The sequence below is a fragment of the Lathamus discolor genome, chromosome 5 (genome assembly GCF_037157495.1).
Source record: "Lathamus discolor isolate bLatDis1 chromosome 5, bLatDis1.hap1, whole genome shotgun sequence".
Classification (NCBI taxonomy): domain Eukaryota; kingdom Metazoa; phylum Chordata; class Aves; order Psittaciformes; family Psittacidae; genus Lathamus; species Lathamus discolor.
In genome coordinates this window covers 100310756-100327525 of record NC_088888.1, presented here as the reverse complement: position 1 = coordinate 100327525, position 16770 = coordinate 100310756, and the positions used below count along the sequence as shown (strand labels likewise).

Genomic DNA, 16770 nt, shown 5'->3' with positions numbered 1-16770 from the left:
GGGAGCGCGCAAGCGCCGCGCCTGCTCCGGCTCTTCCGCCGCAAGCGGGTAGTTCCTTGTGGCGCGTTACCGTAGCCCGCTTCTCCCCACCCGTCACTGCTGCGCGGGGCTCAGGACCTGCCCGGGGTCCGAGCCGCCGGCAGCGGCGGTCGCAACGGCCCATCTGCAGAGGCGCTGAGAAGAGGTGAGGGGCGGGCGGCCAGGGCGGGCTGCGGGGCCTGGCAGCCGGTGCCTGGCATGCCACTTCTTCCTAATAGGGGGGCACGGCTGGGCGGGAGATCAGTTGGTCGGTCATAGGGCAGCGGCGATGCCCGCTTCCTCTTGGTGCTGCTTTCGGCGGTGTTTCTATGGGGGCACGTTAACAGCCAGAGCGGGCTTTTGCTACCCGCTGTCCAGCATGGCTGCCCTGCCCGGGGCGAGGACTCACCACCGGCTGCACGGCTTTGGCCGGTGGTAGCCGGTGCTGTGGAGATCGGGGTGGGGAGCGGATAAGGACTGAGAGGCGACTGCCGGCCGGCCTGTCTATCCGCGGAGGGACCGGTGTAAGTTTGCTGGGAGGTGAGTGGGTCCTTTCAGGTTGTCTGCGGAAACTGGGGGGCCAAGCAACAAATAACCATGAGATTGGAGGTGCGAGTGGGCGGGATTTCTGCTCCCCTCTTTCCTTTGTGCTTCCCTGCAGAGGAACAGCCTTCTGCGCTGTTGTTGGTGAGACAGCGCTTTTCCAGTTGTTTGGATAAGCTGATGTAGACTTTCTGTGCGTTGGCTCCAAATGTATGCAAAGAGGAGTCAGGAATGTCAGAGTCGTGTAATCTAACTTGGGATCTCTGTCACAGATAGCCCTTAAAAACACAGCAGTCCACTGCTGTGTATGAAGCTGAGCTTCTGACTTCAGTCCTCTGAAACTTGCGCCTTTTAAGTTCCCTTCCTTCATTATTATAAACTCCAGAAGTAATTTCTCACTTGCTTGTCACTTTGTGTCTGTTTAAACAAACATAGTGTGCTACACCTCAGCAGAAGACCACTGCTCTCTTCTTCCTCCCACCCTATGCTTCCTCCCCTCTCTTGCATTCATCTTGCTGTAGGTCTGCTCTGGTGTCTTCTACCTACTGTTTTGCTAACTGGGCAAAAGGTAGTCTGGGTTGTAGCAGCGCGTAGAGTGGATAAAGTGGATGTTTTGAGTGCCAGCTGCTTCCTACCTCACACCAGGCCAGCACAAGACTGCTAGAAAGCCAGTGGAGAGGCTTTGGTGGTGGTAGGTTGGTTGTGTTTGCTGTGGATGAGGCCAGCTGTGACCAGCCAGGTAGGGAAAGGGGAGAACGGTTGTAGAAGCACACCACAATGGAAATTGGAAAGAGGTGCCTTTGGTTAAGTTGCAGCATGGGCAGGCAGCATTGCATGTCGCTTCTAGTGCATGCAGCCTCTGTTTTCCTATACTTTGATGTTAACAGGGCAATTACTTTTCTACTACAACGTGTAATAGTCCTAATAGTTTTATACAGCATGTTTGAGTATTGAGTTTTAATTTTGTGCTCTCTTTACATGTGTAAGTATTACTTCTAATAATTTGTAGTAAACCTATGATGTTTTTATAATTGGGTCTACTTGGCCCTTATTTGTTCCTAATTTATAGGTCCAGTTTTTATTCCTATTCTCATTGTAGCTATTTCAACCACTGGCACTTGCCGTAATAATTTCTGAGCCGATTTCAGTACTGTTTGCTTCAGTTCCAATTAGTTTTTATTTGCAGTACTAGCACTTCAAGAGTTCCAGAGTGCAGGCTGTCCTTCGTTTGGCCTTCATCATACTTGGATTACATGAGTGAGTTCTCTTCTAGGTTATTTTGTTCTGTTTTCCACTCTTCATGTTCTGTTTTTTTAAATGTCCCAGTGGTATTGCGATAGAACTCATAGCCCTGATCTTTGGTTCCCACATTAATAATTACAACATTTAAACTTTGTGTTTTCCCTTCTTTCTAGAGAGAAATTTTAATGGAACAGCAGATTGAATGAATGCTTGCCTTCATATTAAGGTGATGGATAAATTCCAAGAGCATAGAAGTGACTCAGGTCTGAGTACTTAAGCATGAAGACATGTTTGTTTGTGGAGGAAACCGAAAGTGGCTTAGCAAAAGTTACATAAACTGAATCATGAAGTGTATTTCCTCCTTGGTTTCTATGTGTATGGTATTAAACTAGATAACATAAAATGGAAATGGCAAATTCCCTGTAAATTCTTAATGAACATAATAATAATCCAGTATTTGATCCAAAATCCCTACCATACAGAACTATTACAAGAATGTCAGATGTAAAGATTATTGCATTTCTGCATTTGCTTTAAATTTTATTTATTGCACTTATGGGGAAGAGATGCTTATTATTACTTTCTTTATAATTTAGATGTGGTGTCAAAATTGATGGAATTGTTAGACACTGTATTTTATACAACAGTCAGTGAATACCTGGAATAGAAATTAAATAATCTTTGGAATGATGTAACAGATTTTAATGTTTGTGGTGTTTCATATAGTAAGTGCTACTGTCTCTAGTACATGGTAGTTCAAGCTATCTGATGAGAACATTAAGCTGACACAAGTAAAAAAAGCAGCTCAAAGAAGCATGTCTTTCTCCACATTGACCTAAATTTACAGATCTGCATGTTGAAATAGTTGGGGAACTTACGTAATTTAAAAGAAAAAAGTTTTTTCCTGCAGAATTTTTTAGTAGAATTTAGTGCCTCAGGTTATTATTCTGCTGTGTAAATTGCTGCTTGAACTCAGGGAAATAAGACAGAAATGGAAGAGACGGGGAGGAAAGACTGCGCCTTTCCATTGCAACACTATTTTAACTACAACTTTAGTCATAAGATTTATAGTTTAATAGTGTTTATTTCATTGAGTTCTCTGTACATTCTCCAGGTTACTAATCTGGAGATGTTTAAAGAGCAAATGTGAAGCAAGACCCAAAGAGAAGCTCTGGGAGGGCCTTAGTGCTTTAATGAGAAGGTCTTGTGAGGTCCTGAGCTGTGCACTGTACAGCTGGAACTGCTGTGCTGATCCACCCAGCTTCCTCACGGACTGTGCCATCTTCCCTGCACAACACAGGAGATCTATTAGGAACTGTTAGGCTGACCTTCCTGGATTGTCCCATCTGTCCTGTTTGACAAGGAAGTGGTCATTCATTGTCCTTAAATGTATTGTTGACTAAAATATTCTGCTGTCCAAGCCACCATTGTGTTTAGGCTCACACAGTCAATTTGGTCTCAAACTGGTGACACATGGTATCAACTTTGAACATGCAGTGTCTTGTACTTGTAATTCTTTCTAGCACCCCACCCCAGTTTAAAAAAAATCATCACAGGAACAATGCTTTTGCTAAAAATTTTCCTTTATTTGACTTTCTGTATTAATTTTCTAGGCATTTATCAACTGCATATATTAATAACACTTTCTGGCTGCACAGCTCACTTTAATCAAACCTTCATTGATGCTACTGATCATACTATGGCAGCTGTGTACTTTTTACAACTTAATCTTCAACTCCATAACTAACCAAAACCAATTATAGCAAATTTCCCAAACTTTAATGTACCAAGGTAAATGGAATCAAAGTTGATTTTTGTTATTAATCAACAAACAATTTCATCTTGATTAGAATAATGAAATTGTGTTTCTTTTTTTCTAATACAGCTTCATAGTAAGCTTAGGCTTAAATTCACTGAAATTTTTGTTTTGAAAAAGTATTTTTTTGTTGCAGTGTGTGCTATGATCTTAATATGTTTTTTTTATCAAAGTAAATAAATTAGTATGTCTATGCTATGGTCTGTAGGTATGTTTTCCTCTAGAAGACTGAAAGCTACAATATTTCATTACTTCCAGTGCTCATGGGTAAGAGAAAGGAAGAAAGTATTTCAAAGCCTGGGTCCCGTAAAAGACAGAGACAAGAACACAGGGATGAACACAGCGATGAATCTAACGAAGAGGAAAATTTGCAGTCATCAGCTGATAGTTTCTCTTCACTGTCAGTAAGTTGTTTAAAGAGTCGTGAGGGGAAAGATGCAAGAGAAGGTTGACATAGAAAAGTTCTGTGCCTTTGGGTGATGTTGAAATAAATATCTTATGTGTAGACTTCAGTGGAACCAGTGTTGATGGGGACTTCTGCATATGTTCATTCTTACCTTATTTGGTTTGGGTCATCTAGTTATAACAGTCAGTCATAAAGCAACAATATTCTGGTTTTATGGAATGAATTCTATGGAAGTTGTCAAAAAAGCAAATAAAGGAAATGGGGTTTGGTTGATAGAAATGTGGTATATTTGGTTTATGGTTGTAGTAACAGCAGAGAAAATATTTAGAAACCAAATCATTTAGTAAAAGAAGTATCAAATACTTGTTTTCCATAGCTGACACTTTCAAATGTCTAAAAATTTGAAATGCATATTTTGATGGAAATGAAACTTGAAAACAGGAATACTAGTTATTTCTGCTTTTCTGTAATAGCTGGATTCTAATTTGATGTAGGATTTAAAAAAAAAAATAATTTCTGAGATGGCAAATACATGTATTTGCATACAATGGCTTGTGTATTTAGACTGGACATTAGGAAGCATTTCTTCACCAAGGGCATGGTCAAGCACTGGAACAGGCGTGCTAGAGAGGTGATTGATGCTGCAGTGTTTAAGGGGTATTTTAACAATGCCCTTAATATGCCTTAACTTTTGGTTAGCACTGGTCAGGCAGTTGCACTAGATGATTGTTGTAGGTCCCTTCTACCTGAAGTAGTCTATTCTGTAAGACACTGTGGTTGATTTTTGGTACAGAGAAGCATCATGACTCACTTAATTTTCTTGAACAGCAGCTGTTCTGTGTTTGTTTATTTTTTCCCTGAGGACTTTGCTTTCTTAGAAAATGTTGCTTTTCTGAAGTACTGGTGATAAAAAGAGTTTCCTGTCAAAATAATACTTTACCAGTTGAACAGTGGGCTGTCCCACTTTGTTTCATTTCCCCCTTCCTGATTTAATTTAATTTCCCTGTTTTAGGCCATACTAAGAATTCTTGCAAATAATATTATTCAAGTAACAAAACAGTGTTTCTATGATGCTCTTTATTACTGCTCTGATAACTGTAGCATCTATGATCTTAATCTTTCATGTTGTATTAATTATAAGTTAGTTATGGGGAGAACTGAATGTTACTACAGTTGAGCTTTGGTAACTTCCTCTTATTTTATTATGTAACTGCTGTGTAGCAAGCAGCTTTATAGAGTGTCATGAAGCCCTTCGATTTTCTTGTAGCTTTTAACTGTTGATGTTTTATATTGTTCAGTCACTTGAATTCTCATTATATTTAAAATAGATAAACTGTATCATTAAAATGCATGCATAACACCAGTTTTAATTGTTAATCTTTAGACTGAAGGGGAAGTTGGCATAATTGAAGGAATCCAGCTGAAGAACTTCATGTGCCATTCAATGTTGGGGCCTTTCCAGTTTGGATCAAATCTCAATTTTGTTGTTGGAAACAATGGAAGTAAGTATTAATTGCATCCTTTATTTGTCAAAGAACCGTTTAGTTAATAATTTAGAGGGTGTAATTTTTATTTGAAGAAGAGTTGCTAGCCATCTTTTATTCATGGAGATGGATTCGCTTCTGGACTTTGGAACCACAGAAGTCTATCCTAGTAGTTCAAGGCTGGTGAAAAAGTTAGGTCTTAAATTTGGAGAATTTGTACTTCTAGTGCATGAATACATAAGCAGTTAAAAATCTGTAATATGGGTGAACTGGATAAAGAGATCCAAGAACTTCCTTAAAAAAATTACAATGCTTCTTTTACAGGTGGAAAAAGTTCTGTATTAACTGCTCTTATTGTTGGACTTGGTGGAAAAGCCACCACAACTAATAGAGGTTCCTCATTAAAAATGTTTGTACGAGATGGGGAGACGTAAGTAAAACTGTTCTATTTTTAAAGTTGAACACGTTTAGTGATTGTGATTCAAGTTAGCTGATCAGTTTTCTGTTTTCTTTTGTTTTCTCTGTTGTCCTGATGGACCTACAAGATTTAAATGAAAAGCATAGCACTGAGGAGATCATATATAAATGAAAAAAAAATCCCCAAACACACAAAAACAGATCAGAACTTTTACCAGTAATTTACCAGTAGTATACCATTGTCTCTGAACTAGCGAACAGTGATATGTCCTGTGTGTTACCCAGTCCTTGTGTATTAGTTCTGCTAGGCACTTGAGTATCCTACAGAACAATCGAGTTAATTGGAAAAAAAATTATTTGGAAACTAGTTATCGTTGTGCAAAGAGTGAGGATAATTCTTCTTCTTTCTCTTGATATGACTGAATATACAATATAAAGACCTTGAAATACAGGTGGATTATTAAATGTTCATAAAGTGGATTCATGTTTGCTGCAAAAGTGGGGATAACAAGTTTAGGGGAATCACTAAAAAGTTAGGAGAGGAGTTTTAAAAGTTTACATTTACATGAAGCTGTAACTAAAAGCCCCAGACTTTTTCTTTCAGAGGTGCTTGGAGTAAAATTGTTGGCAGTACCTGCCTTATGTGTAATAAGTTAATGCTTCAGCATTCACTTGAGAAACAAAGTATTAATTCAGAACTGAAACAACATCTCATCTTTGTAAAAGTGCCTTAAGCATTTCATCTATAGATTACTTTGGTTAGAGATGGCTGTAGAAGCAAAGCAACTGTTTCTACTGGAAGCCAGTTTTGGGACAGGAGACCAATGAAAACACAACTTGATTCTGCAGCCTAAAGATAGGGGCACTCGGGTGGGAAGGGAAGGCAGGGGAAGTCTATTCCTGCAACTGTTTGCTTTGTGTCATGATGTATCTGAAACATAGAAGGTGCAAACAGGTAAGTGAGAGGCAGACTTTCTGGCAGTGTGTATTCGATGCTGATTTGGCTCAAAAAACCACAAATATATCTTGTCCTAATTGGTCCTGTGACTGACTTCTTGCTGTGACCTGTATAAGACATGGCAGTTTTTGTGGAAAATTAGAATGTTCTGAAGTAACTTTTTTTTTTTTTTTTTTAGGCTTGGGACCAATTTCAGTTGTCTCTTTTATAACTTCTATATTCTTTTATTTTAGTTCTGCAGATATTTCTATAACCTTGCGAAACCAAGGTAGAGATGCGTTTAAGCCAGAAGCGTATGGTAGCTCAATTATTGTGAATCAGCACATTAATCTGGATGGAAGCAGAAGTTACAGACTGAAGAGCAAATCTGGTTAGTGGTAGTTTGTTTTGTTCTCAGTCTTGGAAGGTCTTTTAAAATTTTCATTGCTTTGAATCTGTTGATGTTAGTAAATCACAGAAGCACAGAATGGTTTGGGCTGAAAGAGACCTTAAAAAATCATCTAGTTCCAATACCCTTGCCATAGGCAGGGACACCTTTCACTAGACCAGGTTGCTCAAAGCTCCGTCTAACCTCACCTCAAACACCGCCAGGGATGAGGCAGCCACAGCTTCTCTGGGCAGCCTCTGCCAGTGTCTCACCACTGAAGAACTTCTTCCTGATGTCTATTGTGAATCTCCCTTCTAAAGGATGATGTTGTCATTTCCTTCATTATTGAAGGATGATGATGAAGTTTTTTTTTTTTTTTTTGTGTGTGTTTACTGTAGACTATTTATATTTTAGCATGTCAAAAGCAGTTGTCAGGTTTTGAATGATGTTAGGTCATGTACTATTTGTCTTTATGAAAATGCTTGTCATTTTACATTTAGTAAGAACCCCTAGTTTGAACAAAAGGCTAGGTATTTGCATGTCTCTCTACTTTGGACCTATTAATATTTTTCATTTTGTATTTTTTACGACTAGGGACCTTAATTTCATCAAAGAAAGAGGAACTCGTAGGAATACTGGATCACTTTAATATACAGGTAACTTACAGTGTTTAAATTCTGTACAGTTTGACATCAGCAGGTGATGTTATAATTTAATTAAAAAGCAGTGTTCGATTTTGTTAAATGGAAATTAATCTCTTCCATGTTCTTTCATCAAATGCATGGCAAAAGAAAACTGAAATTTCAACCTCGTGCAATGCAGAATAATATTTTGTCTGAGACAGATAAATATTCTTTATCATCTGTGAATTGTGAGTCATTTATCCTGTTAATGGAAGTTTTAGCCTATTTAGGTTTCTTTCATACCTGGAGCTTTGCTTTTTTTTTTTTTGTGTTTTTTTTTTTTTTTTCTTTCTTCCCCCTGCTCGTTACTTCAGGGTTTGCTGTTGCAGGAATTTGAGTATGGTTTTACTGCTTAAGTGATAAAGGAAAGATAGTGCGCAGGAAGTTCAAAATATTCAACATATTCAGCCTTTCAAATAATACAGAGTTCTGTTAGCATGTATTGATTTTTATGTTGTGGCAACTTCTGTAAGAATATATAGGGTGATTCATTGCCTGTAATGTAATACTTTGATCAATTAAATAATGAGAAGCTAAAGGACATTTGACAAAATTTCTAGTGCTGGTCTTGTTAAATGAAAAAAGAGGCACTGTTGTTCTAGAAATCAGTTATCCTCCTGGAAACAGTTCCTTAGTTGTCCTTGTTGTGGTTCTAATTTAAACTTGATGGAAACTTTTTTACTTAAAATAAAATTAATTTATTTTTACAGGTAGATAATCCTGTGTCTGTTTTAACCCAAGAGATGAGTAAGCACTTTTTACAGTCTAAAAATGAAGGTGATAAATACAAGGTAAGAAAAATAACCATTATGATTAAACATTAAAATACTGAGTTCAAATTTTTAGAGGTGGCATTTGGAGAAAAAAAAGTAAAATCAGTTCTTAATCTTAATGACCTATTGTGGGTTAACTCAGGTAAGCAGCTAAGCACCACACAGCTACTCAGTCACTTCCCTTGCCTGCTGCCTGCTGCTTAGGATGGTGGAAAAGGAAAGGAAGAGTGAAAGCAGAAGATTTGTGGGTTGAGATAAAAATTGTCTAAAAAGTGAATGAAAAGCTGTAAGAGGAGAGAAAAAGGCAGAACAAAACCAGAGTTACAAAGGCAATCACTCACCACCTCCCATGGGTAAACTGATGCCCAGCCAGTTCTGGAGTGAAAGATGTCTTCCCCCTAAATCATCTCCTTTCCCTTTCTATTACTAAGCTTGACTGTGCTGATTTTGGCTGGGATAGAGTTAACTTTCTTCACATAGCTGGTAAGGGGCTATGTTTTGGATTTGTGTTGGAAACATCAAAAGATGGGGGAAGAAAGAAGAGGGAAATGTTCAGAGTGATGGTGTTTGTCTTCCCAAGTCACCATTATGCATGACGGAGCCCTGCTGTCCTGGAGATGGCTGGAGACCTGCCTGCTGATGGGGAGAGGTGAATTAATTCTTCATTTGGTTTTGCTTGCGTGCACAACTTTTGCTTGATTAAACTATTTTTATCTCAACCCATAAATTTTCTCACTTTTACCCTTCAGGTTCTCTTCCGCATCCCACTTGGGGGAATTGAGCGAGTGGCTGGGTGGTGTTTAGTTGCTGGTTGGGGTTAAACTATGACAGTAACGTTTTATGGGATTGAATATCTCTTTGGTTAGTTGGAGGTCATCTGCCTGGTTGTATTCCCCTTTAGCCTCTTTCACAACCTGCCAGTCTCTTCACTAAGAGGGCAGCGTTACCAGCTTTGTTTTGGTCACACACCTAAAGCACAGCAATGTAACAGTTGCTGTGAAGAAACTCAAATCCATCCCAGCCAGACCCAGTATGCTATCTGATTGTAGCAGTCATCCACTTGCAAAACCAGTTTTTTAAGTTTCTTTTCTCTAAAGCCATCAATAACTTAAAAAAATTCTTAGGACGCTGCTGAGTTAGTTCATTATTCAGAAATACCTTACCAGATATATTACTTTGGGTATTATTCAGCATATGTAAGAGGTTGGGATGAGTGGTCTTTCTATGGTAATTATTCAAAGTTCACTTGGATAAGCTGCTGTGTCTGACATCTGCATCTTTTTATTTCTTTTTAGTTTTTTATGAAAGCAACTCAGTTGGAACAAATGAAAGAAGATTATTCATCTATTATGAAAACTAAGGAAAATACATGTATTCAGATAGAACAAGGTGTAGAGGTATGTCAAAGTTATTTATTAGTACAGATCTGAGCATGGAAATAACTATACAAGTTAAACTACGTCTTTGATTTGGTTAAGTCTCAGTGACATGGATTAAAAAGAAATAAATTCTTTCTAATGTTTCATATTGAACCTCTCTTTATTTTTTTAAGCGTCTTCAAGAACTTAAGGAGCTTTATTGTAAAAAAAAGGAACATTACAAAAGTATCGCGTTTGTGAATGATATGCGAAATCATCTCGAAGATTTGAAACATAAAATGGCATGGGCAGTGGTAAATATCTTGTTCAAATATGTTTCCTCATCTGAAACATAGTTTCAATTATTCCTATTTTGCTGTAAACATTCTGATATATCCTAATATTCCATTTAGGTGGGTGAGATGGAAAAAGAAATTCAGCCAATCAAAGAATTCATCATTGCTGAAGAAGGAAATACAAAGAAGTTTGTTCAGAAGCTAGAAGAATGCCAGGTACATATATGGTTTAAACCATGTGTCACTCTAGTTTTGGCTCCTTGACTCAAGAATAAAAATAGACTGTGATTGTCCTTTAGCTTGTAAGCTATTGAAACTGGCCATCTTAGCTTTCCATAAGCAGCTAAGAGCATTCCTGTTTATACGCTTTTTTAGCCATCTAAAACTTAACAGTAATATTCACGTTCCACATATCATTTGATAATAAAATTAGGACATTTTGTTTCCTGTTGTTTAGTGGGGTATGTGTGTGTGGTTTTCATGCTGATGTTTCTGTTTCAGGTAAGGGTTGTATTATTTTTACTGGGGATTTGGGATGACTAGCATTGCATAGACAAGTGAAATTAATCTAGTAATTCTGCTTTTACTGTTGAGAGTACTTACATGATGCCTATTTCTGTAGTGTTGGAGCGTCGTTCAGAGATCTGTCGTGTAGGTTTTCTAGGGTATCACTGCCTGTAGAAAAGATCAGTGTCTGATTTCAGGAGACAATTGGAAATTTAATGTACTCTTTGGATGGTACTTAAGACTTCTGTAGGTAGCAAGAAAAAAGAGTATGCCAAACATTCAGCTTCACGTTTGATTTGTTTTTGCAGAGAAACACCAGGCATCATTATTTTCAACTTTTCAGTCTACTAAAACTTTTTCTGCAAACTTTCTGAATTGGCACTTTTTTTTTTTTTATGTTCAAAAAAAGAGATATCTTTATATATATATATATATATATATATATAATGTTTTAACAGTTGAGGCATTTTTACTTTATGGCCAAACATGTCTATGTAGTCTTGAAGAAACATTGTCCAGATACTGGTTTCACTTCTTTCTGTTTTGTGGTCCTTGGCCTTATTGTATTGAGTCTTGTATTTGACTCATGACCATGAACTGGAAAATAAGGTTTCTCTTTTCTTCACAGATTTGGTACCCTGTTGGTTTTCTGAGAATGTTCCTTTATGAGTTTTCGTTTTAGCATACTCACAGTGGCAATGACTTCAGTATATTTTGGCAAAAAAAAAGCAAATGAGACATGTCTGGTGGATTCTTTTGAGAGATATTTCTTCTGTAGCATTAAAAGGTTTTGAAGAAAATTGTGCCTCATTAGTACTTTTCTGTCATTCTTTTTATGCACCAAAGGTGAAAGTCAGCGAGGCAGAAGAAAAGTACAGAGCAATACAAGACAAGTTAATAAGGATAAATGAAGAAGCACAAGCCCTGCATTCTCAGTATACTTCTTTGAAGGCTGATGTGCAGGCAAGAAGAAAAGCAGTCAATGAAGCTGAGGTAGGCAAAAAGAACTTTCAAAGTTCATGCCACTTCAAGGTTTTAGTCTTGTCCATGCTCTATCCGTATGTGCTTCTCCATCTGTGTTTAGGCTTCCTAAATCCGTAATGTAGTTCAAAATAGGTGTGGTATCCTGCCTGCTTTGCAATTAGCTAAAGCCCACAGGGTTTATATCTTTACACAGATGTTAAGCAGCGTTAAGCTTAGGTCAGAGTAAGTATGATTCAAGTTAACTGTGTTACTCCTTTTTCACATTCCTGAAATTCAAGTTCTGGTTGTCTGTTCTGATGCAGTTCAGTGTTTATTTACTGAAAACCATAGTTACTTTTGAAATTATTTTTTCCTTCTATTCATTAAACTGTTGTATCCTTCATAGGTAGTTTATAATCGTTTCAAAACGGAGTTGAAACGTCTGGAAAAAGATGATGAACAGTTACATAAACGAATTGAAGAACTGAAAAGCAGGTAAATACAGATACGGTGATCACAGTGTATGTTAATTAAGGTATAGGGATGCAGGGAGCGAGCTCTTCTGATTAATGAGAAAATCTGCAGTCACAGAAAATATTTATTTAAACTTAAGGTGGGTCCAGTTAAACATTTAAATGTTTCTGATCCTGCTTCTTTGCATACCAGTATTTTGACTAGAAGGTGATGCAGTAATTGGGTGGGGAAAAAAAAATTTACTGGTGAGAATATACCTTTTCTAGTTTTCGTGCTGTTGCAAACCAAATCTATCTTAAATTAAATGTAATAGGAATGTAGCTAGGGGGAGTTCTGTACTCACAAATTTGAAAAAAACATCATGTATCTGTAAATTATCAGTGTGGTTTTAAAATATTGTCACATGATCTTTCGTAGTGCTAATCACCTTTCAGAGCCTGAAAAATTGGAAAGACAAAGGAAAATTGCATGCTTAAAGGAACAGTTAAAGGTGTTCCATGATGAAGAAATAATGATTGGTCAACAGATGGATCAGTTTCAGCAGGCTATATATAAGTGTAAGGAAGAACAGGCTAGGCTTACGTAAGTAATGCTTTTTGAATGTAACTTTTCCTTTGTTTCAAGTTATAAGAGGTCCCTTCTTATGTACCTGCATTCCCTCATTCCCTGAGGTATTAAGACTTCAGTTCCTCCCCGCTTTATCTTAGGACTTGCTAAACTTTTGGTTTTGGCACACAATGACTTAAATTTAGAAACTTTTGGAAAATTGAGAAAACTGTCATTAAACATGAAAGATATTGCTAATTTAAAACCTGATAAAAATTTGTGATGTCAGTTTAATGCCCTGCTTTCTTTCTCCCACCATCTGTCCCTTATTCTCTTACCATCCTATAGGTATACTAGGATTTAATAATTTTCATGTTGTTTATTACACTAATACATCCTGATATGATGTCACAAGATATAGAACACAATAAAAGGAAATAGATATACTATGGGGTAATTTGCCTATCGTTAAGGTAAATTTATGGAGACTTTGAAGCAAGTGGTTCAAATTCCAATTTAGCCCATACCTGAGGTTGGAAAACAAAGCACTTGCTGGCTGTGGTTTGGAAACCTGAACTTCAACAGTGATTACTGGAGGGAATTGTGCTGATGTCTGTAATCAGTTTCAGTATTTAAAGGGGTGGTTGCAAAGAAGAGAGAGAGGGAGACTCCCTTTTAAAACAGAGTCAGATGGGAAAGGTGAGGGGTAGTGGACATGAGTTACTCCTTGGGAGATTACAACTGGACACAAGAGGAAACTTTTTCACAATTAGAACAATCAGCCGTTGCAATAATCTCCCCAGGGAAGTGGTGGACTGCCAACATTGAATAATTTTAAGATTAGTTTGAACAGGGTGCTGGGACAACTAGTCTAAGCCATGCTTTGTCTAAAAAGGTTGGACCAGATGACCCTTGGAGGTACCTTCCAACATGGCATTCTATGATTATTCTATGTTTTATTGCATTAAGAGATTTGAGAATTGTTTCTTATTGCACTTGATGGATTAGATTAAATGTCCTTTATGGATTATTGTAACCAACAATTACTTCGTGTTCTCTTGAAGACCTTTTGTAGAAGACAGTGAAATTGAAGCATATAAATAGAAATAAAATAAATTTATTGTAAGTTTTTAGAAATAGTCTTGTAAAACTAGTTCAAAGTAATAAATTGCTTGCTTTTTCTTGTCTCATATTAAGTTATAAAAATATAATTTTATGAGTGTAGTTAGCTGTACATTGAAATATTGAGGCTTGATGCACTGTCCTTCTATTAGTACTTCAAAAATAAGACTTTTTTTCCATAAGCTGTTGCTACTGAGAAAAATTCTGTTCTCTTAGGAAAGAAAGCTGTGATGTGAGACAAGCACTGGATGCCAAGCAGAAACAGCTGAGAGAGCTGAAAGATAGTAAAACAAATACCTTTAGAAGATTTGGACCACATATTCCATCATTTCTTGAAGAAGTTGAAAGAGTCTATAAGCAAGGGCACTTTAAACAAAAACCTATTGGACCTTTAGGTAAGAATGACTGCTGAAAAAGACATTACCTTATGGGATTTATTGTATGACCGCTAATGTAAACAGTGATCTTCTAGAAAAACTATTAGTTCTTTAAGGAGCTTCAGACCTATCTTTCTTCTGTACTTCCTGGACTAAAGGTTGTATCTGGGTACGTTATCTTTCTATCCTTTTTTCCCTCATTTTCCAGTGTTTCTGTTAAGGTATTTTATGTAGTTAAAACGTTTAAACTTTCAGTGCACCTCTCTGACTCCCCCACACTCTCTAAGCATCAGACCTCTGTGCTTTGGCTGCTTGTTCCTTGATGGATATCACTATCCAGCTTTTGGACAAATTCTGTTCAGAATGATCAGTGACTGACTTGTGAGCTTGTCAAACTTGAGATATTTGGCATGGAGCAAGTCAGGCAGAACCAACTAAGATTTTCTTGGTAAGTTTGGTTTAATTAATCTGTTTACCAGCTCTTACAGTGACTGCTGTTTTCAGTTTGTGAATGGGAGTAATGGTTTCAGCATGTTCTGGATGTAAGTGTAAAGGTCAAGCGCTGAATTACTTCAGGGTGAGAATGTGCAAACACACATACTGCTGAAGACAGGTGATATAATGGAAATCTTCATGTTTGTTTAACTTGCAGCTTAGGTGTTCCTCTGCCTTCTCCTCTAAAGCATTAAATTGTTGATAAGCAATCTTTACCTTGGTTAATATACTTCTGCTGACTTGCCATAGACTTGGTACCTTAATAGAAGTTGTTAGTGACCTGTCGAAGAAGAAAATGTATGCCTCCAAATATATACAAGTGTCTCTACAGAAAGAGAAATAATGTGTCTGTTTTCAGGGTAGCTTTTTTGTGGAGTTTTTTAGTTAACTGTTTGATTTTTATTTTTTTTTTTTCTTCTTGTAAGAAAGGTTTATTTTAGATTCCTAAAAAACCACATAATGCAAGAAAACAAAAACCTGGAGTTGTGTGAAACTGCACTTCCGGATGATTTGTTATGGAACACAGTTCCTAAAGCCTTGTTTTTTATGTTTGTTTAGGTGCTTTCATTCATCCAAAAGATGCTGAGCTGACCTTGGCTGTTGAATCTTGTTTAAAGAGCCTAGTTCAGGCATTTTGCTGTGACAATCACAGTGATGAAAAAACTCTTCAGCAACTGATGTCAAAATATTATCCACGTGATTTTAGACCTCAAATAATTGTGAATAAATTTCAGGACACAGTTTATGATGTTAGGCACAGGTAAGTTTGTTTTGAATTTTACTGCGTAGCCTTTATGGTTCACATTATTGTTAATTGAAAAGAGCCATTACTTTACTTTATTTTTGAGAATCTCATGTGAGCTTTATGAATGGGTTTTTCTCCTTCTTTTCTTCAGAGGAGTCCATCATCCAGAATTCCCATCAGTTCTCACAGCACTGGATATAGATCATGCTGTGGTTGCCAATTGTTTGATCGATGTGAGGGGTATAGAAACAATCCTGCTGATTAAAGTAAGGCTCTCCACTCCCTATTGGTCTTTAAAGAAAAGTGTTTTCTCTTTGTATGGAGCAAATACAGTACTTTCACTGGTAGTGTCTGTAATGGACAAGAGAGGTAGAGAAAGGTTTTTGTTTTTATTTTTTTTTCTATTTCCTACCCCCGAGGAGAGGTAAGGACCCTGATGGCTCAGTAGACCCCAACTGTGTCAGTTATGAGTGTTACAGTGCAGCGCACAGACACGTATGTGACCACTGGCGGGCTCCAAGTAAGCCCCTCTTGGCATTAAACAGACTCTCAGTATCCCAATTCAAGCATTGTTTTTGTCACGGGTGGGACAGAGTGAAGTGGCATCCTATCATGGATTTAGATAGATTTACTTAAGAATCAGTAAGGTTAGAGCTTTTGCTCTTTATTTCCACACTTACTTATTTCCCTTCCCTCTCCAACGCTACCTTCATAGGTCTCAACTTCTGTCTGCAGTAGGCGGATCACTGCTGGTCATGAGACAGCTGCTCACAGATACCTGTTTGGGCTGTTACTGGCCAAGGTTCCAGGGCATTCTGTGAGATTTGTTTCCACGTAGCTCTCCCCATGTGTTTCCAGGATCATCTTTCTTTGTTCCTGGGGCGCACACCACCACCTTTCTGGGCCCCTAAATAGTATAGTTTCCCATCTAGTCCATGTATGTGTAATCAGCCTCCTAACTGTCATTTCTGTCTCATGTCTATTATTTGGTGGGTTCAGGAAGTGTCAGTTCATGTAGTTTCAGTCAGCCCCTACCAGTTGTACCTAGCAATTCGTAATTAGGTACCAATTTTAGCTGTAGCAGGCTTATGCTTGAGAGTTCAAAAATTCGCTTTCCACAGCTACCTGCTCATGTGAAATTATCAGCCACCTGTGAGCATTTACATTTATTTTTCATCTA

The 16770-nt window shown here is 37.7% G+C and overlaps 1 protein-coding gene across 4 annotated transcripts in view; it reads left to right on the top strand.

Moving 5' to 3' along the window:
* The first annotated feature begins 10 nt into the window (after positions 1-10).
* The window catches only part of SMC6 (structural maintenance of chromosomes 6), a 32001-nt gene continuing 15241 nt past the window's right edge, over positions 11-16770 (top strand). The window contains exons 1-18 of one of the 4 annotated variants that reach the window (XM_065681673.1): positions 11-184; positions 1748-1818; positions 1977-2029; positions 3878-4023; positions 5410-5527; positions 5834-5939; positions 7118-7254; positions 7846-7907; positions 8645-8725; positions 10003-10104; positions 10260-10379; positions 10479-10577; positions 11715-11861; positions 12238-12326; positions 12723-12887; positions 14190-14368; positions 15404-15605; positions 15742-15856. In XM_065681673.1, the coding sequence (XP_065537745.1) occupies positions 3883-4023; positions 5410-5527; positions 5834-5939; positions 7118-7254; positions 7846-7907; positions 8645-8725; positions 10003-10104; positions 10260-10379; positions 10479-10577; positions 11715-11861; positions 12238-12326; positions 12723-12887; positions 14190-14368; positions 15404-15605; positions 15742-15856 (1863 nt within the window). In that variant the 5' untranslated portion in view covers positions 11-184; positions 1748-1818; positions 1977-2029; positions 3878-3882. Of the gene's footprint in view, positions 185-1747; positions 1819-1976; positions 2030-3827; positions 4024-5409; positions 5528-5833; positions 5940-7117; positions 7255-7845; positions 7908-8644; positions 8726-10002; positions 10105-10259; positions 10380-10478; positions 10578-11714; positions 11862-12237; positions 12327-12722; positions 12888-14189; positions 14369-15403; positions 15606-15741; positions 15857-16770 lie in introns of those variants that run through there. The other 3 variants (XM_065681672.1, XM_065681674.1, XM_065681671.1) reach the window with 3 other exon arrangements.